Source organism: Protomyctophum parallelum (assembly GCF_964188405.1).
Source record: "Protomyctophum parallelum genome assembly, chromosome: 1".
In the NCBI taxonomy this organism is placed as follows: domain Eukaryota; kingdom Metazoa; phylum Chordata; class Actinopteri; order Myctophiformes; family Myctophidae; genus Protomyctophum; species Protomyctophum parallelum.
This window is the reverse complement of record NC_139697.1, coordinates 73,368,832-73,393,699: the sequence shown is the minus strand read 5'-3', so window position 1 is coordinate 73,393,699 and position 24,868 is coordinate 73,368,832. Positions and strand designations below refer to the sequence as shown.

The following is a 24,868-nucleotide window of genomic DNA, read 5'->3' as shown; positions in this document are numbered from 1 at the left end:
GTGTGTTGAGACGTCACGTGAGCCTCCAAGGTAAACATCTTTGCTCACTGGACTGAGTGGCCTGGAGTAGGAACATGTGTCCCCAAAGGCTCATTTCTCATTATCACTTCCTCTCTCTGTCTCTCTCTCTCTCTCTCTCTCTCTCTCTCTCTCTCTCTCTCTGTGTCTCTGTTTCTCTCTTGTCTGTCTCTTCTCTCTGTGTCTGTCTCTCTCTGTGTCTCTGTCTCTCTCTCCCCCTCCCTTTATCTCTCTTAATTTTATCCCCTCCTCTTTCCTTCCACCTGTTCTCTCCACCCTCCAGTCTTCTAAACTCCCTTCCTTTTTGCTCCTTATCACTCCCCAACGGGACAGTAAAAGACACCATTGGTCAGAAGGAGGTTATTCCATCAGACACTTGTGTGCAGGGAATTGAATCCATCATAATTATTGTTGCTGTCGGGGGGGGAGGAAACCTTGGATTTCCATATTTGATCTTATTAGGTTTTCCTTTTTTTTCTTCATAAATGTATGCCCTATTTTGTACAGTCACATGACAGCTCAAAAGTAGTAAAAACAGCAGATATACAACTTTACAATGTGACACGTTGTAACTTGTTATGTGGTTAAATGTGTCTGTGGGTTATATAAGTACTTAACCAATGAAATGTATTAAAATAACGTGTGACTGAATAATAACTCCATTTGATCCGTTTGAACACATTCCAAATTTCCAATTCCTGAAAAGTCATGGTTGTGGACGTACACGGTTTACACACGGCAGCAACTGTGGGAATAAAGCTTTGCTTATCTCTGCTGTCGGGAAGAAGTCACTAAAGTTTTCAGGAAATTTAAATTATACATTTATCAGGAAAACCATTTAAATCAAAGCAATACTGCCTCATCAAAGTTGGTATTGTGACTTTATATATTGTCAAATATTTACATGAGAGGTGGAAAGGTGGAGTTAGATGCTTTAGCAGACAGTTTGAGGGTCCACATTTTTTAAAGAGGTTTAATCAACACACAAACGTAAAGGTTTCAATAGCATTGATTTATGAAACAAAATTAAAAAAAAACTCTAAAATGGAGGTCTGAAAAAAACCACAAAGATCACAATAATCATCATCATCATCATCATCACATCATCATACTATAATTCTCACACAGGCATTGACCATATGAATATGGAGGGCGTAACGAAGCCCTTTTTCGATTTGACACATTAATGATTATTAATGAATTTATTAGTCAATTACAAACGCACCCGGGCGCAGTACCCCCCACGGCAACAAGGGGGGGGGGGGAAATGTCTCACAACGGGTAAGGGCTAGTAATAATGTTACAGATTTTTTTCAGACCTCCAGTTCTAGGCAACACAGAATGGGGGGACTTTTTTATTATTTCCACACAACAACTCTAAGGTATATTAACACTTATACCATTGCCGAAGTCCTTTGTCAATTGAAGCCTAATTTTGATACTAACGCTTAACGCCATTGCCGAAGTCCTTTGTCAATTGAAGCCTAATTTTGATACTAACGCTTAACGCCATTGCCGAAGACCTTTGTCAATTGCGCTTTTATAGTGCATTCGATGGATCGAGCCATAATGCTACTTACGTTAGCCGGTTAGCTAACTGTGTTGTTAGCACAGCACTGGATCGCCCATCTTAGATCGTCGTTGCCATAATAATCCATTCTATCCGTTTCTTTCAATCGCCTGTATCTCCTATTCCTTGTCCCAGATGGCATTTTGGTCAAAACAGCGTTTCTTTGACGGCACAGAGCCTGCGATGAGGAGCCCCCAAGTGCACTGGCATGGACCCAAATTGTAAACAACAGTTGAACGGGACCTGTTAAACTTCCAAGGATAAGCTCCCTACCGGAAGTCTGGAACTGTGGCTTTTCAAAATAAGAGCTCAAATAAAAAAAATGCTGGCGTGAATTAGATCCAAATTTTTCAATAAATGCTAGCGCTAAATGGCATAATTTAGCGCTAGTGACATAGTAAAATGTTCAAAATGAATGGAATTCCCCTTTAACCCTAACCCAAAAATTACAGTTAAGCCTTTTCCACAATGAAGCTTTCTTCACAAAATTGAGATTTTTGACCCTTCCGCCACCTTCTTTACATCTCCCCGAGTCTAATGATTGGTTACACCCCTATCCCATAGCCCCCGAATAAGGACTTGTGTCGGTCGGCAATTGGATCTCGCCCCTCCTGGAGAAAGCACCATTATGTCGAGCGTAGTTGCATGTTCCGAGGACTTGCATGGCGAATCATTGGAGCGGCCGAATTGGGGTTTTTTTAATGAAAGAAACTCATTCATTGCAATTATTTGAGCAACAATTAATCGTCAAGTACATTTTCATAATCGTGATGATAGCCCTAGCCTTCGTTTGAGTTCCGACCTTTCCTTAAAGGTGGTTATGAAAATATTTAGAAGTTCCAAGACACATGCACACCTGTACCTTGCCCAGCCTTTACATGGACTTGATGCGCTGAGGGAGTGTGAACTGTGAACGTGCAGTGTCCCCACCGCCGCCGGTCACCCACTCGTACCTCCCCTCCCTCTGCAGTAATCTGTGTTAATGTCTCTAGGCAGGCAGGCACGCTGCTTTTTTTTGTGTGCGCTGCTTGCGTCAGCTGAGCCACACACAAAGTGGGTCACTCGCACACACAGACACGCACGCGCACACACACTCACACACAGGAACTCCAAAGGAAGTAGGGCTGCAACAAACACATTCTTTTCATAATATATTATTGTCGGGTATTGTTTTGATCTATTACTTTAGGTAATAGAAATATTATTATGTACACATTTATTATTATATATTTACCAGGCACAAAACAAGGAATAAAGGCAGGTTTTCACATTTTTGTGTGGACTTATTTTAATATGACATTGTATGACATCTTTTGTCAATTGATTATTTAATGATTAGCTTATCCCCTTCTGGAGAGGCTGTGCCCTTTGACACTTGACTTTGTCTCTCTCCTCTTTAATCACAGCTTTCTCTCTCCGAAATGCATGTTAATTTGTGCTTAATTGCACGCCAGTATCGTGCACCAATAATCCGTTTCTGGTGCAACATTGCACAAAGTATAAATTACTCTCTTACCTTCTCTAATCTTGACTCGCTCTCTATCTCTCAACTGTCATGTGTCTGGTCTGGTCCATGAGAAAGCTGTGCCATAAGTTGACCTTTACTGGGTCTTATTAGGACACAGATGGGTCTACCAATGACATCAAAGGCTTTGGACTCAGCTGACCCCCACTTTATAAATAGTTATTATCTATAGCGCCAGTTTGATGTCCAGGAAATGGGAGGGGTTTCCCTCAGTGACACAGTAAATGAGACTGTGTGTGTGTGTGTGTGTGTGTGTGTGTGTGTGTGTGTGTGTGTTTGTATGTGCTTGGCTCTGTACATGCTATCAGGCATGTAAAATTCATACGTGCACCCTTTTTCAAATCCGACTTCAGGAATGCGGCACACAATGAAAACACAGTGACGGTAGCAACAGCCAAGCCTGGCAAATGAAACGGGCCGGTGTTTATTCATTATTATTGTATCATTCATCAGTCAGATAGGTATTGTTTTACCATTCCATCTTATTGTATTACTGGATGCTGGCTGAAATGAAAATATTTTCAGCGTTTGTACACATGCTACTGAAAGTCCCTGAATAATAGAATTTCCCTTTGTACACTCAGACGTCCATTTGGTTCCTACAGTATATGACTAACCTAGTTGGAATTTGCAATTTTTGCAAATTTTGCCTGATTTTGGCAATAGGTATAGGCTTTACATTTATCTTATGTGCTGACCAATGTTGGCCACATATAGCCTACATATTTTATTTGTGACTATTCATTTATTCAGCATGAAGACCCCCATCTGAAAATATACGTTGATTTTGGCAATAGGTATAGGCTTTACATTTATCTTATGTGCTGACCAATGATTTTTGCAATTTTTGAAATTTTGCAAGCTAATCACCAGCCCCCCCCCCCCCCCCCCCAGTGGGAACCACTGCTGTAACATACTGTACGGTCCATGTCTCTGTTTGTGTCAGACTCTGAAACGTAAGGAGAAGGAGTACGAACATGAGATGGAGCGCCTGGCGCGGGAGAAGATCGCCACGCAGCAGCGTCTGGCCGAGCTGAAGAAAGAGCTGAGTCAGTGCATGGACATCACGGAGATAGAGCGAGTCCTCAGACAGACCGTCCAACCCGAGGACGACCAGGTCTCCACCTCTACCGCATCAGGTACACACAGTCACACACACACACACACACACACACACACACACACAATTCAATTCAATTCAATTCAAAGGGCTTTATTGGCATGAGAAAACATACGTTTACATTGCCAAAGCAGAAAGAACAATACAACAATACAGCAATACAATCAAAACAAAAATTATGTACATTTGAAGGTCAGAATCTTCAATAGATCAAATTCTATGTACCAAGGTCACTCGATGCAGGTATAGTGCAGGAATATACACAATTATTAGTCTTTAGGGTGGTTGTGTTCCATTTGATATGCTCCTATCACAGCAACTCACAAATCTTGCTGCTGTGTTTGCACATTGTTATACTTCGCCCAGCAGATATGGGAGTTTTTTGTCATTGGTCATGTTTTCAAAATCTCTGTGTGTGGTTGTAATCTGTGGGAAGTATGTGTCTCTGATGTCTTGGTACAATGGACAGATGGTTAGGAAGTGTAGCTCGGTTTCCACACACACACACACACACACACACACACACACACACACACACACACACACACACGCATACGCATACGCATACACACACACACACACACACACACACACACACACACACACACACACACACCGGCGCACAACAACATATCATCAGTCATCATTTCAAACCTAACCACTCAATTCCTAACCCAACGCAAAAAACTATACTTGTGAGGACATCTGGCCCTCAGAAGTATAGTAATACATGTATCCACACACACCCCCTTAAGACTAACGGTCCCGTTCCTCTCCACAGAAGGTGAAGACAACTTTGACCAGGACATCGAGGAGGACGTGTCTTCGACTGCTCGTCCTCCGTCCCTCCCCAAACCCATCGCCCCCCTCCTACAGGCCTCGCCCCTCCTGGCCCCTCACCTGTCGATCCAACACGCGGCCCTCCCGCTCTCCGGGCTCCTGACCACGACGCCCTCCCCGGCGGGGCCCCCCGCCCCTCAGCCCATAGCCCCCGCCCCCCCGGCCCCCACCATGACACTGGCCCCGCCGCAAGCCATGCAGCTGCAGCCCACGGTGATCGCCCACCACGCCGCCGTCTCCCACGCCTCCGTCATCCAGGCCGTCAATCACGCCCTGCCGGCCAATCACAAGCACCTGACGCACATCGCCCCCTCGCCGGGGCCCACGTCGTCGTCGTCCTCCATCGTCGTCCCCCAGCAAATCGCGGCCGCTCCCGCTCCGACGCCGCTCACGGTGACGCCCGCCGCTCACCACCACCACCACCACCACCACCCGATCACGGCGCAGCCCATCGGACACATCACGGTGCACCCCGTGGCGCACCTGGGCGGCCCGCTGCCACCGCACTTGTCGACGACGCTGTACCCGCAGGGCGTCACCATGTCCCAGCCGACCATGGTGGGTCACATCACCCACACCTTCACCCACCTGCCTCACGTCCACGCCGCGCACGCCGCCACCCAGATGAGCGCGGCGGCGGCCGTGATGAGCCAGGGAGGGCAGACCCTGGGGAAGCCCACGGCCGTGTTGGCTCCTCACCCGCAGCTGGTGGGCCAGACCACAGTCCTCAACCCTGTCACCATGGTTACAGTCCCACCCTTCCCTGTCAGCACGCTCAAACTGGCCTGAAAGAGAGACATATGGATGGATGGATGGATGGATGGATGGATGGATGGACTGATGTGAAGACATCTAATGAGCCTCAGTCCTGTCTTAAGAACATCACAACATTCCCTCGTAGATAAATGAAATGTGATGTCTGCTTTATAGCAGTGGTTCTCAAACTTTGTCATTGCAAGAACCGCCAATTTGGTATGCATTTGAGCACAGCCCCCCCCCCTATAGCGGTCTCTTACAGAGCTGTAAGGGTCCATTTGGTTCCTAACTATCAATAACCTGGCTGGGGACTCCCCGGGGGTCCCTGAAACCCACTTCAAGAACCACTGCTTCATAGGCTTTGTGCAACTGTATTCCCGGGTTTGCCGAAGCTGTCATACGTTTCTGGTTCATTTCCCCATAGCTTTGTTCAAGCGGCTCGGCAGCAGATTTGGACCAGAAACACTTGTTGTTCTGTTTCCGGTTCAAATCTAATCACAGAGCCAATCAAACGAAGCTATGCGTAAAGGACACAGAACAGGAAACGGGAATGCCACCGTCCGGGAAACCATAGTCTCGCGTTGCCAGACTGTTGCCTCTCGCAATTTCCAAATGCTTCCAGTCTGGAGCAATGGAAAAGCTATCATGAGTCAAATATAAAGTGGAAGTGGAGCCTCCTCCCCACTTCAGTTTCGTCTCTACAGTCGCGCAAATTTATCCAAATATAAATAGAAAACATCTAAGCATATATAGCTTGTTGCTTAGCAGAAAAGCAAATTAAAAAAATGAAATGTGAAGATATTTTAAAATATATTTTCGTGAACGGAATTAGCAGCTTCCTTACTTCCGGAGGTATAGTTCCAGACTCTATATAGCATTCGGAGATTGTGGAATAGTTGTCTGGCTACGCGAGACTAGGGAAACCAGGGACTACAGATCCCATTGCCTAGAGAGGATCATTGGGGATTTGTTTTTATGTATGTGCGTACGCAAGTACACAACCAGGACATGTTTGCAGAGTGAGTGGCTTATTCGTGACGACTCATTGCTGTTGTCAAGACAGGACCTTCCATCTTTCCCTCCGTCCTTCCTTTCTGCCCTTGCCTCCTTCCTTCCTCCCTTCCTTCCTGCACTACCTTCCCATGTTTCCTCAGCGTACAACCAGAAGCACTAACATAATAAGCTCAGCGCTCACACTCAGGCATCAAGGATCTACCTTACATATTCTTTCATTCATTTAAGAGTAGAGCTGGGCAATGCGGTATATTGACATTATATCAAGATTGTGATATGGGACTAAATGTGGTTCGTTGATTTTGAATATCATAATATTGTGACACTGTATGGCATATTGTTTTTTCCAGTCTTCATCCTGGTTTTAATCACTTAAGCCTTATTTTCTGAAATTGTCAAGAATTCTCAAAAATGGATATTGTATTGTCACAATATTGATGTTGAGGTATTTGGTCGGAAATATTGTGAACTTTGATTTAGTCCATATCGCCCAGCCCTATTCAGGAGAAAACTGTACGTGAGAGCGTTTGATTAGTCTCTGGCGATAGTGGTATGTATTTGTTCTGTGTTCCAAACTCCCTCCCTCCAAAAAAAACTAAACAGCAACGATATCATCAGTGAGTAAAGTCAAACACATACTCCTTCTGGTGTTGGGCAATCTTCGAGTTCTGAATGGATGGACCTTTTTGAAGGTTGGAATGACGTCAATTTGTAGTATATATCACCTCCCTTTCCGAAGAAAGGTTATGACGTCGGGAGGAGTATGTATTGCGCTTAACCACTTAACTTAACAGCTTAACCCTCAGGGCTCAATACTAGTGTTTTTCTGTTTTGGGTTACTGTGGGGAAAAGCTTTGGCTGAAATGGCCAAAGCTCTGTGAGCTTGTCGATCGCCTACTTTCTGTGAAAGCCTCCCCACGGTAAGGATGCTGGGGTTTAAGTGGTTAAAGCGCACCCATGTTGGTGAGATGATGTAGTCTGTGTGCTTGACAAAGTGAGGCTGAAGATAGTCTTCAGTGGGCCTGTAATGTAGGGGTACAGAAGTTAATCAAACTAATAGACTTAATTGATTATGAAATAATAATAATATTAAAATAATTAACAAGCCTACAAGTTTTGAAGTGACACGTGAGATTGTAGATCGGACATTTTCTGTAATTTTTTTACATCAATGTGTGACTTATAGAATAGAGCTAGGTTGTTAATCAGAATAATTGATTTAGTTGATTATTTAAAAAAATATATGAACCTTTTTTCATATTATAGAAACATAACTCGATTATTTGGTTAAATCGAAAAAAGTAAGAATAATCTCTAAGAAAATAATTAACATTTGGGGCCTTAACATGTATCACAATGATTGCCACCACCAGATTCCAGGTTATCAATCACACAGAGAGAAAACAAGTTGAAGCTCTTTGTCACCATGGCTAATTCACCTTAAAAATGATGGTTTTCACATCTTCTCAACACAACAGTAACATAGCACCCTCTACAGTTAGTCACAGCACACAACTACTGTTAATGCACCAAACAAGCACTGTGCAGGGTACATAAATGAAGTGTGTAGAACTGGACCAGGTCCCAGAAATGGCACACAAAACAAGTCTACAAAAGTAAGGGGTTAAGGTTATTAACCACTTAAGTCCTATACTTCATCATTTGTCATATTATTTTATGATGAATGGAATATAACTGATCTATAAGCTCTCAATGTGGCACAATGTGATGTATTGTGAACTTGTAGATCTGCTATTTTCACAATTTATAAAACAAAAGTGAGAATTTTTGTAAATGTTTGCCTGTAATGATATGCCAAAAATAAGGACGACGGGTTGAAAGTGGCTTAATCAGAACAGGTACGCATGCCCACAGATGCACAACTCAATTGTTCCTTATCTATTCTGTGTGAAAAACAATGTTTACCTATTCTCATATGCCCTGCTGCTGGGTGGGGTAAAAAAAAGAAAGAAAAAGAAGAACATGGTAAAACTCTACAGATCAAGTCAATAAAATAATGTGTGGAATAATGTGGATTTTGAAAATGTAGGAACCCTGAGAATGTTTGTGTGCGTTTACATCGAGTTCATGGCTCAACAGCCCTCTTGCCAGCCTAGACTCATGACTACATTTCTGTGTCTCTGTCACATTCTAATTTGTTGTTTTTCACCAGTTACTTATGAAATCAAAATTGACCCTTGCCTTTTTTTCTCTCCCCCCCCCCCCTTTTTTTGCTGTTTCTATATATGTATGTATATGTGACTATATTCTGTTTATATCCTGTACTATAGCTAATCCTGCTGTTTCTGATGCATGGTTCTAATTTGGTTGTACAGTTTGACCCCCTGTGCATGTCAGCGACAATGTACCGTCCGTTTGCGGGCGAGGTATGTTTCTTTATATATGGCATATAAAATTCAGATTCCATAGCTTAGAAGGAAGGCCACGCTGCCATTGGCTAGTAAGTTGGTTGTCATGCAACCGCTGGTGCTAACGTGACCATCCCGCCGGGGTATGGCGTTTGTTTACTCATACTTTTTCTTTTCATACAGAAGCGATGTATGGGTGCTGGGTGTATCATAATGTATGTATGTATGTATGAGCAATGTTCGTGTATTCACCTTTCTCAACACTGTGATAAAACCCTCGACGAAATGTATACACACATAATGAATGAATGGGGAAAAAAAAGATACAGTCACATTTTTTTTTTTTTTTTGTTATTCTATTTTGGCCACTTTTGTGAGTTCCACTGAGACAAGTAAAAAAGTTGAAAAGAAAAGAAACTAACCTAATGTCTGATATTCAGTTTGAGTTTTGTAATATTTGTATGTACTTTTTTTTGTAAATGTGTGATCGTATGCACGTTTAGGCATTTGAGTGTATGTAGTTTACAAAATTTGACCCATGCCCGTTTAGTTTTCTGCATGTAGATTGCCGTTTAGCTCTTTTGTTGGTTTTTGTACGTTTTCTTTAATTTTTCCGGGACCATGTACAATGATACTGTATGATGTGGGCGGGACATTGGACCTCAAGCTACATTGATATTTTATATCTAAATATAAAACAATGTTTTCCCTATGGAGAAAGTTTTAAGTTATATATAAATATATATCTATATCGCCTGTATGTTTTTGGGCTGCCTTTTAGATTAACTGTCCACTGTTTAAGATAACAATTAAATGAATATAAAAAAATAAAAAAATTGAAGAGTTATGCAGAAGAAATAATAAAGATTCTTAATAAATCTTATTACATTTACAATAATGGTTGTCTGTCAATATTTCTCTGGATAGCCACATTTTCTCGTGTAATGACAGCTGAGAGGGAGCCAGTTAAATTATGAAAATCATGCTTTTCGACACTAGTACTGTTATTTATCATGCTTTTCTATGATATATATTATATTTTTAATGAAAATCCTCCCCTGCTTAATGTAGGGGAGGATGGGGGAAGATGAACCACTTTTTACTTAAGTTGTCCTGGAAGCAAGGCAAAATGAGATGGCAGTCAAATCTAATGATCTACACATATTTCAGGATGTCCTCTATCAATTGAAATGATGAGTAAGCAGCTATGACAAAGGGCCATGAAAATATGACCTTTTCAAAAAAATAAAAAAGTGGCTCAATTTGCCCCAGGTAAGGGGTAAGTTGATCCAAAATTTAACCACATGATATTTTAATGTAAAGAGCTTAAACTTGAACAGATAATGTATTCACGTATTGAAAATAATTTAATAACAGTTTTCCCTTTTGCAAATAGTCTTATTTATCTGTTTATTTATTATTTAAACAATATAAAGACAATTAAATAAAGTTTGTTATTCAGAACCTTATAATATTTGCAATATTGTTAATACAATATAGCAAATTTGCAAACATTTGCAAACATCCAAATTAAAGGTCATTCAGTATAATTTGAGTAGCTAATACTTAATACAAAAATATGAATGGTGATTCACATTAAGAAAATTGGCTCAATTTACCCCAAGGAATTGGTTCAACTTGCCCCATGGCCACTTTTTGACAAAACATGGCTAGCTTAATGCTCCAGGATAATGTTTAGCTAAATGATTCACATGGGTTTTATACATTGGTATATCACCAACATGCATGATATATAAGTTTAGACCTGGGTGCTTTTGCTTTAATATAGAAATGATTATTCCAGAAAAGTTTATTTTTTTACTTTGACCAGCAAAAAACACTTTTTTGTGTATAAATGTACTTTCCACTTTGTCCATGTGTCTCTCATCTTCACAGTCAGGTTGAAATGGTGGGTGTGTCCTGATTTTGAGGTCACATGACAACTCATGTGTGTAGTTTTAAAGATACAGGGGGTGGTTCAACTTACCCGACGGTTCATCTTCCCCCATCCTCCCCTATATATGTGGCCTGCAATGGTCATACCAATAAAAATACAGTATAGAAATTTGTTATTTTCATTGTTTTGAACTAGAAAAATGTGGGGTATAGAAACTATACTTATAGTTTAAATGCTAGAGTATTTCAACTTTACTATAACTGAAGGCTAACATACAAAAGAACGCTTCATCAACAGTACTAAAGAGACATTTGTGAAGAGAGACTGAATGATGGTGTAGTCATAGTAATAATCAGTCAGCACAGATATTTCATGTTCAAATCCTAGTACATTTACAGTTCATTGCTTTTCAACTTTACCACTAAAGAGCCTGCCTGGGAATCTGGAGGCAACATTTTCAAGTCCCAGCTTCCAAAATGATGAAAAACGAGGATAAAAAAGAAATTCAAAAAACTATAACCCATCGTTTTTTTCATTTTTTTCAAATCCTCAAAAATGATTAAAAAACGGCGTGCTATAGTATGCCGTACGATATGGGCTATAGCCAATGGTCCAAAATGATGAAAAACGAGGATAAAAAAAATTCAAAAATTCAAAAAACGATGGGCTATAACCCATCGTTTTTTTCATTTTTTCATTTTTTTCAAATCCTCAAAAATTATGAAAAACTGCGTGCTATAGTATGCCGTACGATACATGGGCTATAGCCCATGGTCCAAAATGATGAAAAACGAGGATAATTTGTTTTTCAAAAATTCAAAAAAACGATGGGCTATAACCCATCGTTTTTTTTCATTTTTTTAAAATCCTCAAAAATGATGAAAAACGGCGTGATATAGTATGCCGTACGGTATGGGCTATAGCCCATGTTCAAAAATGATGAAAAAAGAGGTAATTTTTTTTTTCAAATTTTCAAAAAACGATGGGCTATAACCCATGTTTTTTTTGTTTTTTTTAATCCTCAAAAATGATGATAAACTGTGTGCTATAGTATGCCATACGGTATGGGCCATAGCCCATGGTCAATAATGATGAAAAACGAGGTTAATTTTGTTTTCAAAAATAAAAAAAACGATGGGCTATAACCCATGTTTTTTTATTTTATTCATTTTTTCCAAATCCTCAAAAGTGATGAAAAACTGCGTGCTATAGTATGCCGTATGGTATGGGCTATAGCCCATGTTCAAAAATGATGAAAAAAGAGGTTAATTTTTTTTTCAAATTTTCAAAAAACGATGGGCTATAACCCATGTTTTTTTTGTTTGTTTTTTTCAAATCCTCAAAAATGATGAAAAACGGCGTGCTATAGTATGCCGTATGGTATGGGCTATAGCCCATGTTCAAAAATGATGAAAAAAGAGGTTAATTTCTTTTTCAAATTTTCAAAAAACGATGGGCTATAACCCATGTTTTTTTTTTGTTTTTTTTTCAAATCCTCAAAAATGATGATAAACTGTGTGCTATAGTATGCCATACGGTATGGGCCATAGCCCATGGTCAATAATGATGAAAAACGAGGTTAATTTTTTTTTCAAAAATTCAAAAAACGATGGGCTATAACCCATGTTTTTTTTTTTTTCCATTTTTTCCAAATCCTCAAAAGTGATGAAAAACTGCGTGCTATAGTATGCCGTACGGTATGGGCTATAACCCATGTTCAAAAATGATGAAAAAAGAGGTTAATTTTTTTTTCAAATTTTCAAAAAACGATGGGCTATAACCCATGTTTTTTTTTTTTTTCATTTTTTTCAAATCCTCAAAAATGATGAAAAACGGCGTGCTATAGTATGCCGTACGGTATGGGCTATAACCCATGTTCAAAAATGATGAAAAAATAGGTTAATTTTATTTTCAAATTTTCAAAAAACGATGGGCTATAACCCATGTTTTTTTTATTTTATTTTTTTCAAATCCTCAAAAATGATGATAAACTGTGTGCTATAGTATGCCATACGGTATGGGCCATAGCCCATGGTCAATAATGATGAAAAACGAGGTAAATTTTTTTTTCAAAAATTAAAAAAACGATGGGCTATAACCCATGTTTTTTTTTTTTATTCATTTTTTCCAAATCCTCAAAAGTGATGAAAAACTGCGTGCTATAGTATGCCGTACGGTATGGGCTATAACCCATGTTCAAAAATGATGAAAAAAGAGGTTAATTTTTTTTTCAAATTTTCAAAAAACGATGGGCTATAACCCATGTTTTTTTTTGTTTTTTTTTTTCAAATCCTCAAAAATGATGAAAAACGGCGTGCTATAGTATGCCGTATGGTATGGGCTATAGCCCATGTTCAAAAATGATGAAAAAAGAGGTTAATTTTTTTTTCAAATTTTCAAAAAACGATGGGCTATAACCCATGTTTTTTTTTAGTTTTTTTTTCAAATCCTCAAAAATGATGATAAACTGTGTGCTATAGTATGCCATACGGTATGGGCCATAGCCCATGGTCAATAATGATGAAAAACGAGGTAATTTTTTTTTTCAAAAATTCAAAAAACGATGGGCTATAACCCATGTTTTTTTTTTTTATTCATTTTTTCCAAATCATCAAAAGTGCCGTACGGTATGGGCTATAACCCATGTTCAAAAATGATGAAAAAAGAGGTTAATTTTTTTTTCAAATTTTCTAAAAACGATGGGCTATAACCCATGTTTTTTTTTTTTTTCATTTTTTTCAAATCCTCAAAAATGATGAAAAACGGCGTGCTATAGTATGCCGTATGGTATGGGCTATAGCCCATGTTCAAAAATGATGAAAAAAGAGGTTATTTTTTTTTTCAAATTTTCAAAAAACGATGGGCTATAACCCATGTTTTTTTTTTTTTTTTTTTTCAAATCCTCAAAAATGATGATAAACTGTGTGCTATAGTATGCCATACGGTATGGGCCATAGCCCATGGTCAATAATGATGAAAAACGAGGTTAATTTTTTTTTCAAAAATTCAAAAAACGATGGGCTATAACCCATGTTTTTTTATTTTATTCATTTTTTCCAAATCCTCAAAAGTGATGAAAAACTGCGTGCTATAGTATGCCGTACGGTATGGGCTATAACCCATGTTCAAAAATGATGAAAAAATAGGTTAATTTTTTTTTCAAATTTTCAAAAAACGATGGGCTATAACCCATGTTTTTTTTATTTTATTTTTTTCAAATCCTCAAAAATGATGATAAACTGTGTGCTATAGTATGCCATACGGTATGGGCCATAGCCCATGGTCAATAATGATGAAAAACGAGGTTAATTTTTTTTTCAAAAATTAAAAAAACGATGGGCTATAACCCATGTTTTTTTATTTTATTCATTTTTTCCAAATCCTCAAAAGTGATGAAAAACTGCGTGCTATAGTATGCCGTACGGTATGGGCTATAACCCATGTTCAAAAATGATGAAAAAAGAGGTTAATTTTTTTTTCAAATTTTCAAAAAACGATGGGCTATAACCCATGTTTTTTTTTTTTTTTTTTTTTCAAATCCTCAAAAATGATGAAAAACGGCGTGCTATAGTATGCCGTATGGTATGGGCTATAGCCCATGTTCAAAAATGATGAAAAAAGAGGTTAATTATTTTTTCAAATTTTCAAAAAACGATGGGCTATAACCCATGTTTTTTTTTAGTTTTTTTTTCAAATCCTCAAAAATGATGATAAACTGTGTGCTATAGTATGCCATACGGTATGGGCCATAGCCCATGGTCAATAATGATGAAAAACGAGGTAATTTTTTTTTCAAAAATTCAAAAAACGATGGGCTATAACCCATGTTTTTTTATTTTATTAATTTTTTCCAAATCATCAAAAGTGCCGTACGGTATGGGCTATAACCCATGTTCAAAAATGATGAAAAAAGAGGTTAATTTTTTTTTCAAATTTTCAAAAAACGATGGGCTATAACCCATGTTTTTTTTTTTTTTTTTTTTTCAAATCCTCAAAAATGATGAAAAACGGCGTGCTATAGTATGCCGTATGGTATGGGCTATAGCCCATGTTCAAAAATGATGAAAAAAGAGGTTAATTATTTTTTCAAATTTTCAAAAAACGATGGGCTATAACCCATGTTTTTTTTTAGTTTTTTTTTCAAATCCTCAAAAATGATGATAAACTGTGTGCTATAGTATGCCATACGGTATGGGCCATAGCCCATGGTCAATAATGATGAAAAACGAGGTAATTTTTTTTTCAAAAATTCAAAAAACGATGGGCTATAACCCATGTTTTTTTATTTTATTAATTTTTTCCAAATCATCAAAAGTGCCGTACGGTATGGGCTATAACCCATGTTCAAAAATGATGAAAAAAGAGGTTAATTTTTTTTTCAAATTTTCTAAAAACGATGGGCTATAACCCATGTTTTTTTTTCTTTTCATTTTTTTCAAATCCTCAAAAATGATGAAAAACGGCGTGCTATAGTATGCCGTATGGTATGGGCTATAGCCCATGTTCAAAAATGATGAAAAAAGAGGTTATTTTTTTTTTCAAATTTTCAAAAAACGATGGGCTATAACCCATGTTTTTTTTTTTTTTTTTTTTTTAATCCTCAAAAATGATGATAAACTGTGTGCTATAGTATGCCATACGGTATGGGCCATAGCCCATGGTCAATAATGATGAAAAACGAGGTTAATTTTTTTTTTCAAAAATTCAAAAAACGATGGGCTATAACCCATGTTTTTTTTTTTTTTTTTTTTTTCCAAATCCTCAAAAGTGATGAAAAACTGCGTGCTATAGTATGCCGTACGGTATGGGCTATAACCCATGTTCAAAAATGATGAAAAAAGAGGTTATTTTTTTTTTCAAATTTTCAAAAAACGATGGGCTATAACCCATGTTTTTTTTTTTTTTCATTTTTTTCAAATCCTCAAAAATGATGAAAAACGGCGTGCTATAGTATGCCGTATGGTATGGGCTATAGCCCATGTTCAAAAATGATGAAAAAAGAGGTTATTTTTTTTTTTCAAATTTTCAAAAAACGATGGGCTATAACCCATGTTTTTTTTTTAGTTTTTTTTTCAAATCCTCAAAAATGATGATAAACTGTGTGCTATAGTATGCCATACGGTATGGGCCATAGCCCATGGTCAATAATGATGAAAAACAAGGTAATTTTTTTTTTCAAAAATTCAAAAAACGATGGGCTATAACCCATGTTTTTTTATTTTATTCATTTTTTCCAAATCATCAAAAGTGCCGTACGGTATGGGCTATAACCCATGTTCAAAAATGATGAAAAAAGAGGTTAATTTTTTTTTCAAATTTTCTAAAAACGATGGGCTATAACCCATGTTTTTTTTTTTTTTTTTTTTTTTCAAATCCTCAAAAATGATGAAAAACGGCGTGCTATAGTATGCCGTATGGTATGGGCTATAGCCCATGTTCAAAAATGATGAAAAAAGAGGTTATTTTTTTTTTCAAATTTTCAAAAAACGATGGGCTATAACCCATGTTTTTTTTTGTTTTTTTTTTTCAAATCCTCAAAAATGATGAAAAACGGCGTGCTATAGTATGCCGTATGGTATGGGCTATAGCCCATGTTCAAAAATGATGAAAAAAGAGGTTAATTATTTTTTCAAATTTTCAAAAAACGATGGGCTATAACCCATGTTATTTTTTAGTTTTTTTTTTAAATCCTCAAAAATGATGATAAACTGTGTGCTATAGTATGCCATACGGTATGGGCCATAGCCCATGGTCAATAATGATGAAAAACGAGGTAATTTTTTTTTTCAAAAATTCAAAAAACGATGGGCTATAACCCATGTTTTTTTATTTTATTAATTTTTTCCAAATCATCAAAAGTGCCGTACGGTATGGGCTATAACCCATGTTCAAAAATGATGAAAAAAGAGGTTAATTTTTTTTTCAAATTTTCTAAAAACGATGGGCTATAACCCATGTTTTTTTTTTTTTTCATTTTTTTCAAATCCTCAAAAATGATGAAAAACGGCGTGCTATAGTATGCCGTATGGTATGGGCTATAGCCCATGTTCAAAAATGATGAAAAAAGAGGTTATTTTTTTTTTCAAATTTTCAAAAAACGATGGGCTATAACCCATGTTTTTTTTTTTTTTTTTTTTCAAATCCTCAAAAATGATGATAAACTGTGTGCTATAGTATGCCATACGGTATGGGCCATAGCCCATGGTCAATAATGATGAAAAACGAGGTTAATTTTTTTTTCAAAAATTCAAAAAACGATGGGCTATAACCCATGTTTTTTTTTTTTTTCATTTTTTCCAAATCCTCAAAAGTAATGAAAAACTGCGTGCTATAGTATGCCGTACGGTATGGGCTATAACCCATGTTCAAAAATGATGAAAAAAGAGGTTATTTTTTTTTCCAAATTTTCAAAAAACGATGGGCTATAACCCATGTTTTTTTTTTTTTTCATTTTTTTCAAATCCTCAAAAATGATGAAAAACGGCGTGCTATAGTATGCCGTATGGTATGGGCTATAGCCCATGTTCAAAAATGATGAAAAAAGAGGTTATTTTTTTTTTTCAAATTTTCAAAAAACGATGGGCTATAACCCATGTTTTTTTTTTTGTTTTTTTTTCAAATCCTCAAAAATGATGATAAACTGTGTGCTATAGTATGCCATACGGTATGGGCCATAGCCCATGGTCAATAATGATGAAAAACAAGGTAATTTTTTTTTTCAAAAATTCAAAAAACGATGGGCTATAACCCATGTTTTTTTATTTTATTCATTTTTTCCAAATCATCAAAAGTGCCGTACGGTATGGGCTATAACCCATGTTCAAAAATGATGAAAAAAGAGGTAAATTTTTTTTTCAAATTTTCTAAAAACGATGGGCTATAACCCATGTTTTTTTTTTTTTTTTTTTTTTTCAAATCCTCAAAAATGATGAAAAACGGCGTGCTATAGTATGCCGTATGGTATGGGCTATAGCCCATGTTCAAAAATGATGAAAAAAGAGGTTATTTTTTTTTTCAAATTTTCAAAAAACGATGGGCTATAACCCATGTTTTTTTTTTTTTTTTTTTTCAAATCCTCAAAAATGATGATAAACTGTGTGCTATAGTATGCCATACGGTATGGGCCATAGCCCATGGTCAATAATGATGAAAAACGAGGTAATTTTTTTTTCAAAAATTCAAAAAACGATGGGCTATAACCCATGTTTTTTTATTTTATTCATTTTTTCCAAATCCTCAAAAGTGATGAAAAACTGCGTGCTATAGTATGCCGTATGGTATGGGCTATAGCCCATGTTCAAAAATGATGGAAAAATAGGTAAATTCTTTTTTCAAATTTTCAAAAAACGATGGGCTATAACCCATGTTTTTTTATTTTATTCATTTTTTCCAAATCCTCAAAAGTGATGAAAAACTGCGTGCTATAGTATGCCGTATGGTATGGGCTATAGCCCATGTTCAAAAATGATGGAAAAATATGTAAATTCTTTTTTCAAATTTTCAAAAAACGATGGGCTATAACCCATGTTTTTTTTTTTTTTAATTTTTTTCAAATCCTCAAAAATGATGAAAAACGGCGTGCTATAGTATGCCGTATGGTATGGGTTATAGCCCATGTTCAAAAATGATGAAAAAAGAGGTTATTTTTTTTCTTCAAATTTTCAAAAAACGATGGGCTATAACCCATGTTTTTTTTTTTTTTTTTTTTTTTTTTAATCCTCAAAAATGATGATAAACTGTGTGCTATAGTATGCCATACGGTATGGGCCATAGCCCATGGTCAATAATGATGAAAAACGAGGTTAATTTTCTTTTTCAAAAATTCAAAAAACGATGGGCTATAACCCATGTTTTTTTTTTTTTTTCATTTTTTCCAAATCCTCAAAAGTGATGAAAAACTGCGTGCTATAGTATGCCGTACGGTATGGGCTATAACCCATGTTCAAAAATGATGAAAAAAGAGGTTAATTTTTTTTTCAAATTTTCAAAAAACGATGGGCTATAACCCATGTTTTTTTTTGTTTTTCATTTTTTTCAAATCCTCAAAAATGATGAAAAACGGCGTGCTATAGTATGCCGTATGGTATGGGCCATAGCCCATGGTCAATAATGATGAAAAACGAGGTTAATTTTCTTTTTCAAAAATTCAAAAAACGATGGGCTATAACCCATGTTTTTTTTTTTTTTTCATTTTTTCCAAATCCTCAAAAGTGATGAAAAACTGCGTGCTATAGTATGCCGTACGGTATGGGCTATAACCCATGTTCAAAAATGATGAAAAAAGAGGTTAATTTTTTTTTCAAATTTTCAAAAAACGATGGGCTATAACCCATGTTTTTTTTTGTTTTTCATTTTTTTCAAATCCTCAAAAATGATGAAAAACGGCGTGCTATAGTATGCCGTATGGTATGGGCTATAGCCCATGTTCAAAAATGATGAAAAAAGAGGTTAATTTTTTTTTCAAATTTTCAAAAAACGATGGGCTATAACCCATGTTTTTTTTATTTTATTTTTTTCAAATCCTCAAAAATGATGATAAACTGTGTGCTATAGTATGCCATACGGTATGGGCCATAGCCCATGGTCAATAATGATGAAAAACTAGGTAATTTTTTTTTTCAAAAATTCAAAAAACGATGGGCTATAACCCATGTTTTTTTATTTTATTCATTTTTTCCAAATCCTCAAAAGTGATGAAAAACTGCGTGCTATAGTATGCCGTACGGTATGGGCTATAACCCATGTTCAAAAATGATGAAAAAAGAGGTAAATTTTTTTTTCAATTTTTCAAAAAACGATGGGCTATAACCCATGTTTTTTTTTTTTTTCATTTTTTTCAAATCCTCAAAAATGATGAAAAACGGCGTGCTATAGTATGCCGTATGGTATGGGTTATAGCCCATGTTCAAAAATGATGAAAAAAGAGGTTAATTTTTTTTTCAAATTTTCAAAAAACGATGGGCTATAACCCATGTTTTTTTTTAGTTTTTTTTTCAAATCCTCAAAAATGATGATAAACTGTGTGCTATAGTATGCCATACGGTATGGGCCATAGCCCATGGTCAATAATGATGAAAAACGAGGTAATTTATTTTTTCAAAAATTCAAAAAACGATGGGCTATAACCCATGTTTTTTTTTTTTTTCATTTTTTCCAAATCATCAAAAGTGCCGTACGGTATGGGCTATAACCCATGTTCAAAAATGATGAAAAAAGAGGTTAATTTTTTTTTCAAATTTTCTAAAAACGATGGGCTATAACCCATGTTTTTTTTTTTTTTCATTTTTTTCAAATCCTCAAAAATGATGAAAAACGGCGTGCTATAGTATGCCGTATGGTATGGGCTATAGCCCATGTTCAAAAATGATGAAAAAAGAGGTTATTTTTTTTTTCAAATTTTCAAAAAACGATGGGCTATAACCCATGTTTTTTTTTTTTTTTTTTTTTTTTAATCCTCAAAAATGATGATAAACTGTGTGCTATAGTATGCCATACGGTATGGGCCATAGCCCATGGTCAATAATGATGAAAAACGAGGTTAATTTTTTTTTCAAAAATTAAAAAAACGATGGGCTATAACCCATGTTTTTTTATTTTATTCATTTTTTCCAAATCCTCAAAAGTGATGAAAAACTGCGTGCTATAGTATGCCGTACGGTATGGGCTATAACCCATGTTCAAAAATGATGAAAAAAGAGGTTAATTTTTTTTTCAAATTTTCAAAAAACGATGGGCTATAACCCATGTTTTTTTTTGTTTTTTTTTTTCAAATCCTCAAAAATGATGAAAAACGGCGTGCTATAGTATGCCGTATGGTATGGGCTATAGCCCATGTTCAAGAATGATGAAAAAAGAGGTTAATTATTTTTTCAAATTTTCAAAAAACGATGGGCTATAACCCATGTTTTTTTTTAGTTTTTTTTTCAAATCCTCAAAAATGATGATAAACTGTGTGCTATAGTATGCCATACGGTATGGGCCATAGCCCATGGTCAATAATGATGAAAAACGAGGTAATTTTTTTTTTCAAAAATTCAAAAAACGATGGGCTATAACCCATGTTTTTTTATTTTATTCATTTTTTCCAAATCATCAAAAGTGCCGTACGGTATGGGCTATAACCCATGTTCAAAAATGATGAAAAAAGAGGTTAATTTTTTTTTCAAATTTTCTAAAAACGATGGGCTATAACCCATGTTTTTTTTTTTTTTCATTTTTTTCAAATCCTCAAAAATGATGAAAAACGGCGTGCTATAGTATGCCGTATGGTATGGGCTATAGCCCATGTTCAAAAATGATGAAAAAAGAGGTTATTTTTTTTTTCAAATTTTCAAAAAACGATGGGCTATAACCCATGTTTTTTTTTTTTTTTTTTTTCAAATCCTCAAAAATGATGATAAACTGTGTGCTATAGTATGCCATACGGTATGGGCCATAGCCCATGGTCAATAATGATGAAAAACGAGGTTAATTTTTTTTTCAAAAATTCAAAAAACGATGGGCTATAACCCATGTTTTTTTATTTTATTCATTTTTTCCAAATCCTCAAAAGTGATGAAAAACTGCGTGCTATAGTATGCCGTACGGTATGGGCTATAACCATAGACTGTAAAAAATATGGACAAAGCGTTCCCCGGGTCTAACATGAACGTAAAATGAAGCCTGTAATAATATGCTAATTCCTGATGTAAGTCGCCATCTTTGGTACCAGCTGGCCATTGGCTGGCTCCGTTTTGTATACCAGCTGGTCATTGGCTGCCCAGACAACGAGGCGGGACTTCCCCCCTTCTTCTCCGTTGGTTTTTATTTTGACTCGAGTGGGAGGGGAATCCCGATCATAGACTGTAATGGTAGCCACGCCCCTCAGAACATACGCGATGGGTTTTTTTCTTTATGGTCATTTTTTTAATTAATGGGACCATAATTTTCCAAAAAGAATATTATGACATTAGAAATGAGACTTTAAACTAGTGACTGGAAGAAGAAAGTATTCATGACCATGTTTATTAAGGTAATACAGTCTAGGTGAAGTTGGGCCAAAATACATGGGCCTCTATGGAGCTATGGGGCTTTTTGGGTCCGGTCCAGCGCCACAACAGGCCATTATATGAACTACCGATTTCAAATGAGGCTTCACGAAATATCTGGCTGACTGCCCCCCTGGCTATAACCCATGTTCAAAAATGATGAAAAAATAGGTTAATTTTTTTTTCAAATTTTCAAAAAACGATGGGCTATAACCCATGTTTTTTTTATTTTATTTTTTTCAAATCCTCAAAAATGATGATAAACTGTGTGCTATAGTATGCCATACGGTATGGGCCATAGCCCATGGTCAATAATGATGAAAAACGAGGTTAATTTTTTTTTCAAAAATTAAAAAAACGATGGGCTATAACCCATGTTTTTTTATTTTATTCATTTTTTCCAAATCCTCAAAAGTGATGAAAAACTGCGTGCTATAGTATGCCGTACGGTATGGGCTATAACCCATGTTCAAAAATGATGAAAAAAGAGGTTAATTTTTTTTTCAAATTTTCAAAAAACGATGGGCTATAACCCATGTTTTTTTTTTTGTTTTTTTTTCAAATCCTCAAAAATGATGAAAAACGGCGTGCTATAGTATGCCGTATGGTATGGGCTATAGCCCATGTTCAAAAATGATGAAAAAAGAGGTTAATTATTTTTTCAAATTTTCAAAAAACGATGGGCTATAACCCATGTTTTTTTTTAGTTTTTTTTTCAAATCCTCAAAAATGATGATAAACTGTGTGCTATAGTATGCCATACGGTATGGGCCATAGCCCATGGTCAATAATGATGAAAAACGAGGTAATTTTTTTTTTCAAAAATTCAAAAAACGATGGGCTATAACCCATGTTTTTTTATTTTATTAATTTTTTCCAAATCATCAAAAGTGCCGTACGGTATGGGCTATAACCCATGTTAAAAAATGATGAAAAAAGAGGTTAATTTTTTTTTCAAATTTTCTAAAAACGATGGGCTATAACCCATGTTTTTTTTTTTTTTCATTTTTTTCAAATCCTCAAAAATGATGAAAAACGGCGTGCTATAGTATGCCGTATGGTATGGGCTATAGCCCATGTTCAAAAATGATGAAAAAAGAGGTTATTTTTTTTTTCAAAAATTCAAAAAACGATGGGCTATAACCCATGTTTTTTTTTTTTTTTTTTTTTTCCAAATCCTCAAAAGTGATGAAAAACTGCGTGCTATAGTATGCCGTACGGTATGGGCTATAACCCATGTTCAAAAATGATGAAAAAAGAGTTTTTTTTTTTTTCAAATTTTCAAAAAACGATGGGCTATAACCCATGTTTTTTTTTTTTTTCATTTTTTTCAAATCCTCAAAAATGATGAAAAACGGCGTGCTATAGTATGCCGTATGGTATGGGCTATAGCCCATGTTCAAAAATGATGAAAAAAGAGGTTATTTTTTTTTTTCAAATTTTCAAAAAACGATGGGCTATAACCCATGTTTTTTTTTTTGTTTTTTTTTCAAATCCTCAAAAATGATGATAAACTGTGTGCTATAGTATGCCATACGGTATGGGCCATAGCCCATGGTCAATAATGATGAAAAACAAGGTAATTTTTTTTTTCAAAAATTCAAAAAACGATGGGCTATAACCCATGTTTTTTTATTTTATTCATTTTTTCCAAATCATCAAAAGTGCCGTACGGTATGGGCTATAACCCATGTTCAAAAATGATGAAAAAAGAGGTTAATTTTTTTTTCAAATTTTCTAAAAACGATGGGCTATAACCCATGTTTTTTTTTTTTTTTTTTTTTTCCAAATCCTCAAAAGTGATGAAAAACTGCGTGCTATAGTATGCCGTACGGTATGGGCTATAACCCATGTTCAAAAATGATGAAAAAAGAGTTTTTTTTTTTTTCAAATTTTCAAAAAACGATGGGCTATAACCCATGTTTTTTTTTTTTTTCATTTTTTTCAAATCCTCAAAAATGATGAAAAACGGCGTGCTATAGTATGCCGTATGGTATGGGCTATAGCCCATGTTCAAAAATGATGAAAAAAGAGGTTATTTTTTTTTTTCAAATTTTCAAAAAACGATGGGCTATAACCCATGTTTTTTTTTTTGTTTTTTTTTCAAATCCTCAAAAATGATGATAAACTGTGTGCTATAGTATGCCATACGGTATGGGCCATAGCCCATGGTCAATAATGATGAAAAACAAGGTAATTTTTTTTTTCAAAAATTCAAAAAACGATGGGCTATAACCCATGTTTTTTTATTTTATTCATTTTTTCCAAATCATCAAAAGTGCCGTACGGTATGGGCTATAACCCATGTTCAAAAATGATGAAAAAAGAGGTTAATTTTTTTTTCAAATTTTCTAAAAACGATGGGCTATAACCCATGTTTTTTTTTTTTTTTTTTTTTTTCAAATCCTCAAAAATGATGAAAAACGGCGTGCTATAGTATGCCGTATGGTATGGGCTATAGCCCATGTTCAAAAATGATGAAAAAAGAGGTTATTTTTTTTTTCAAATTTTCAAAAAACGATGGGCTATAACCCATGTTTTTTTTTGTTTTTTTTTTTCAAATCCTCAAAAATGATGAAAAACGGCGTGCTATAGTATGCCGTATGGTATGGGCTATAGCCCATGTTCAAAAATGATGAAAAAAGAGGTTAATTATTTTTTCAAATTTTCAAAAAACGATGGGCTATAACCCATGTTATTTTTTAGTTTTTTTTTCAAATCCTCAAAAATGA

General features: G+C 35.8%; 1 protein-coding gene across 2 annotated transcripts in view; it reads left to right on the top strand.

Moving 5' to 3' along the window:
- Positions 1-10,044, top strand: part of mntb (MAX network transcriptional repressor b) — a 35,993-nt gene extending 25,949 nt beyond the window's left edge. For both annotated transcript variants that reach the window (XM_083771563.1, XM_083771562.1), the window contains exons 5-6: positions 4,060-4,252; positions 5,015-10,044. In XM_083771563.1, coding sequence (XP_083627689.1) covers positions 4,060-4,252; positions 5,015-5,862 — 1,041 coding nt within the window. In that variant the 3' untranslated portion in view covers positions 5,863-10,044. The remainder of the gene's footprint in view (positions 1-4,059; positions 4,253-5,014) is intronic.
- The last annotated feature ends 14,824 nt before the right edge of the window (positions 10,045-24,868 follow it).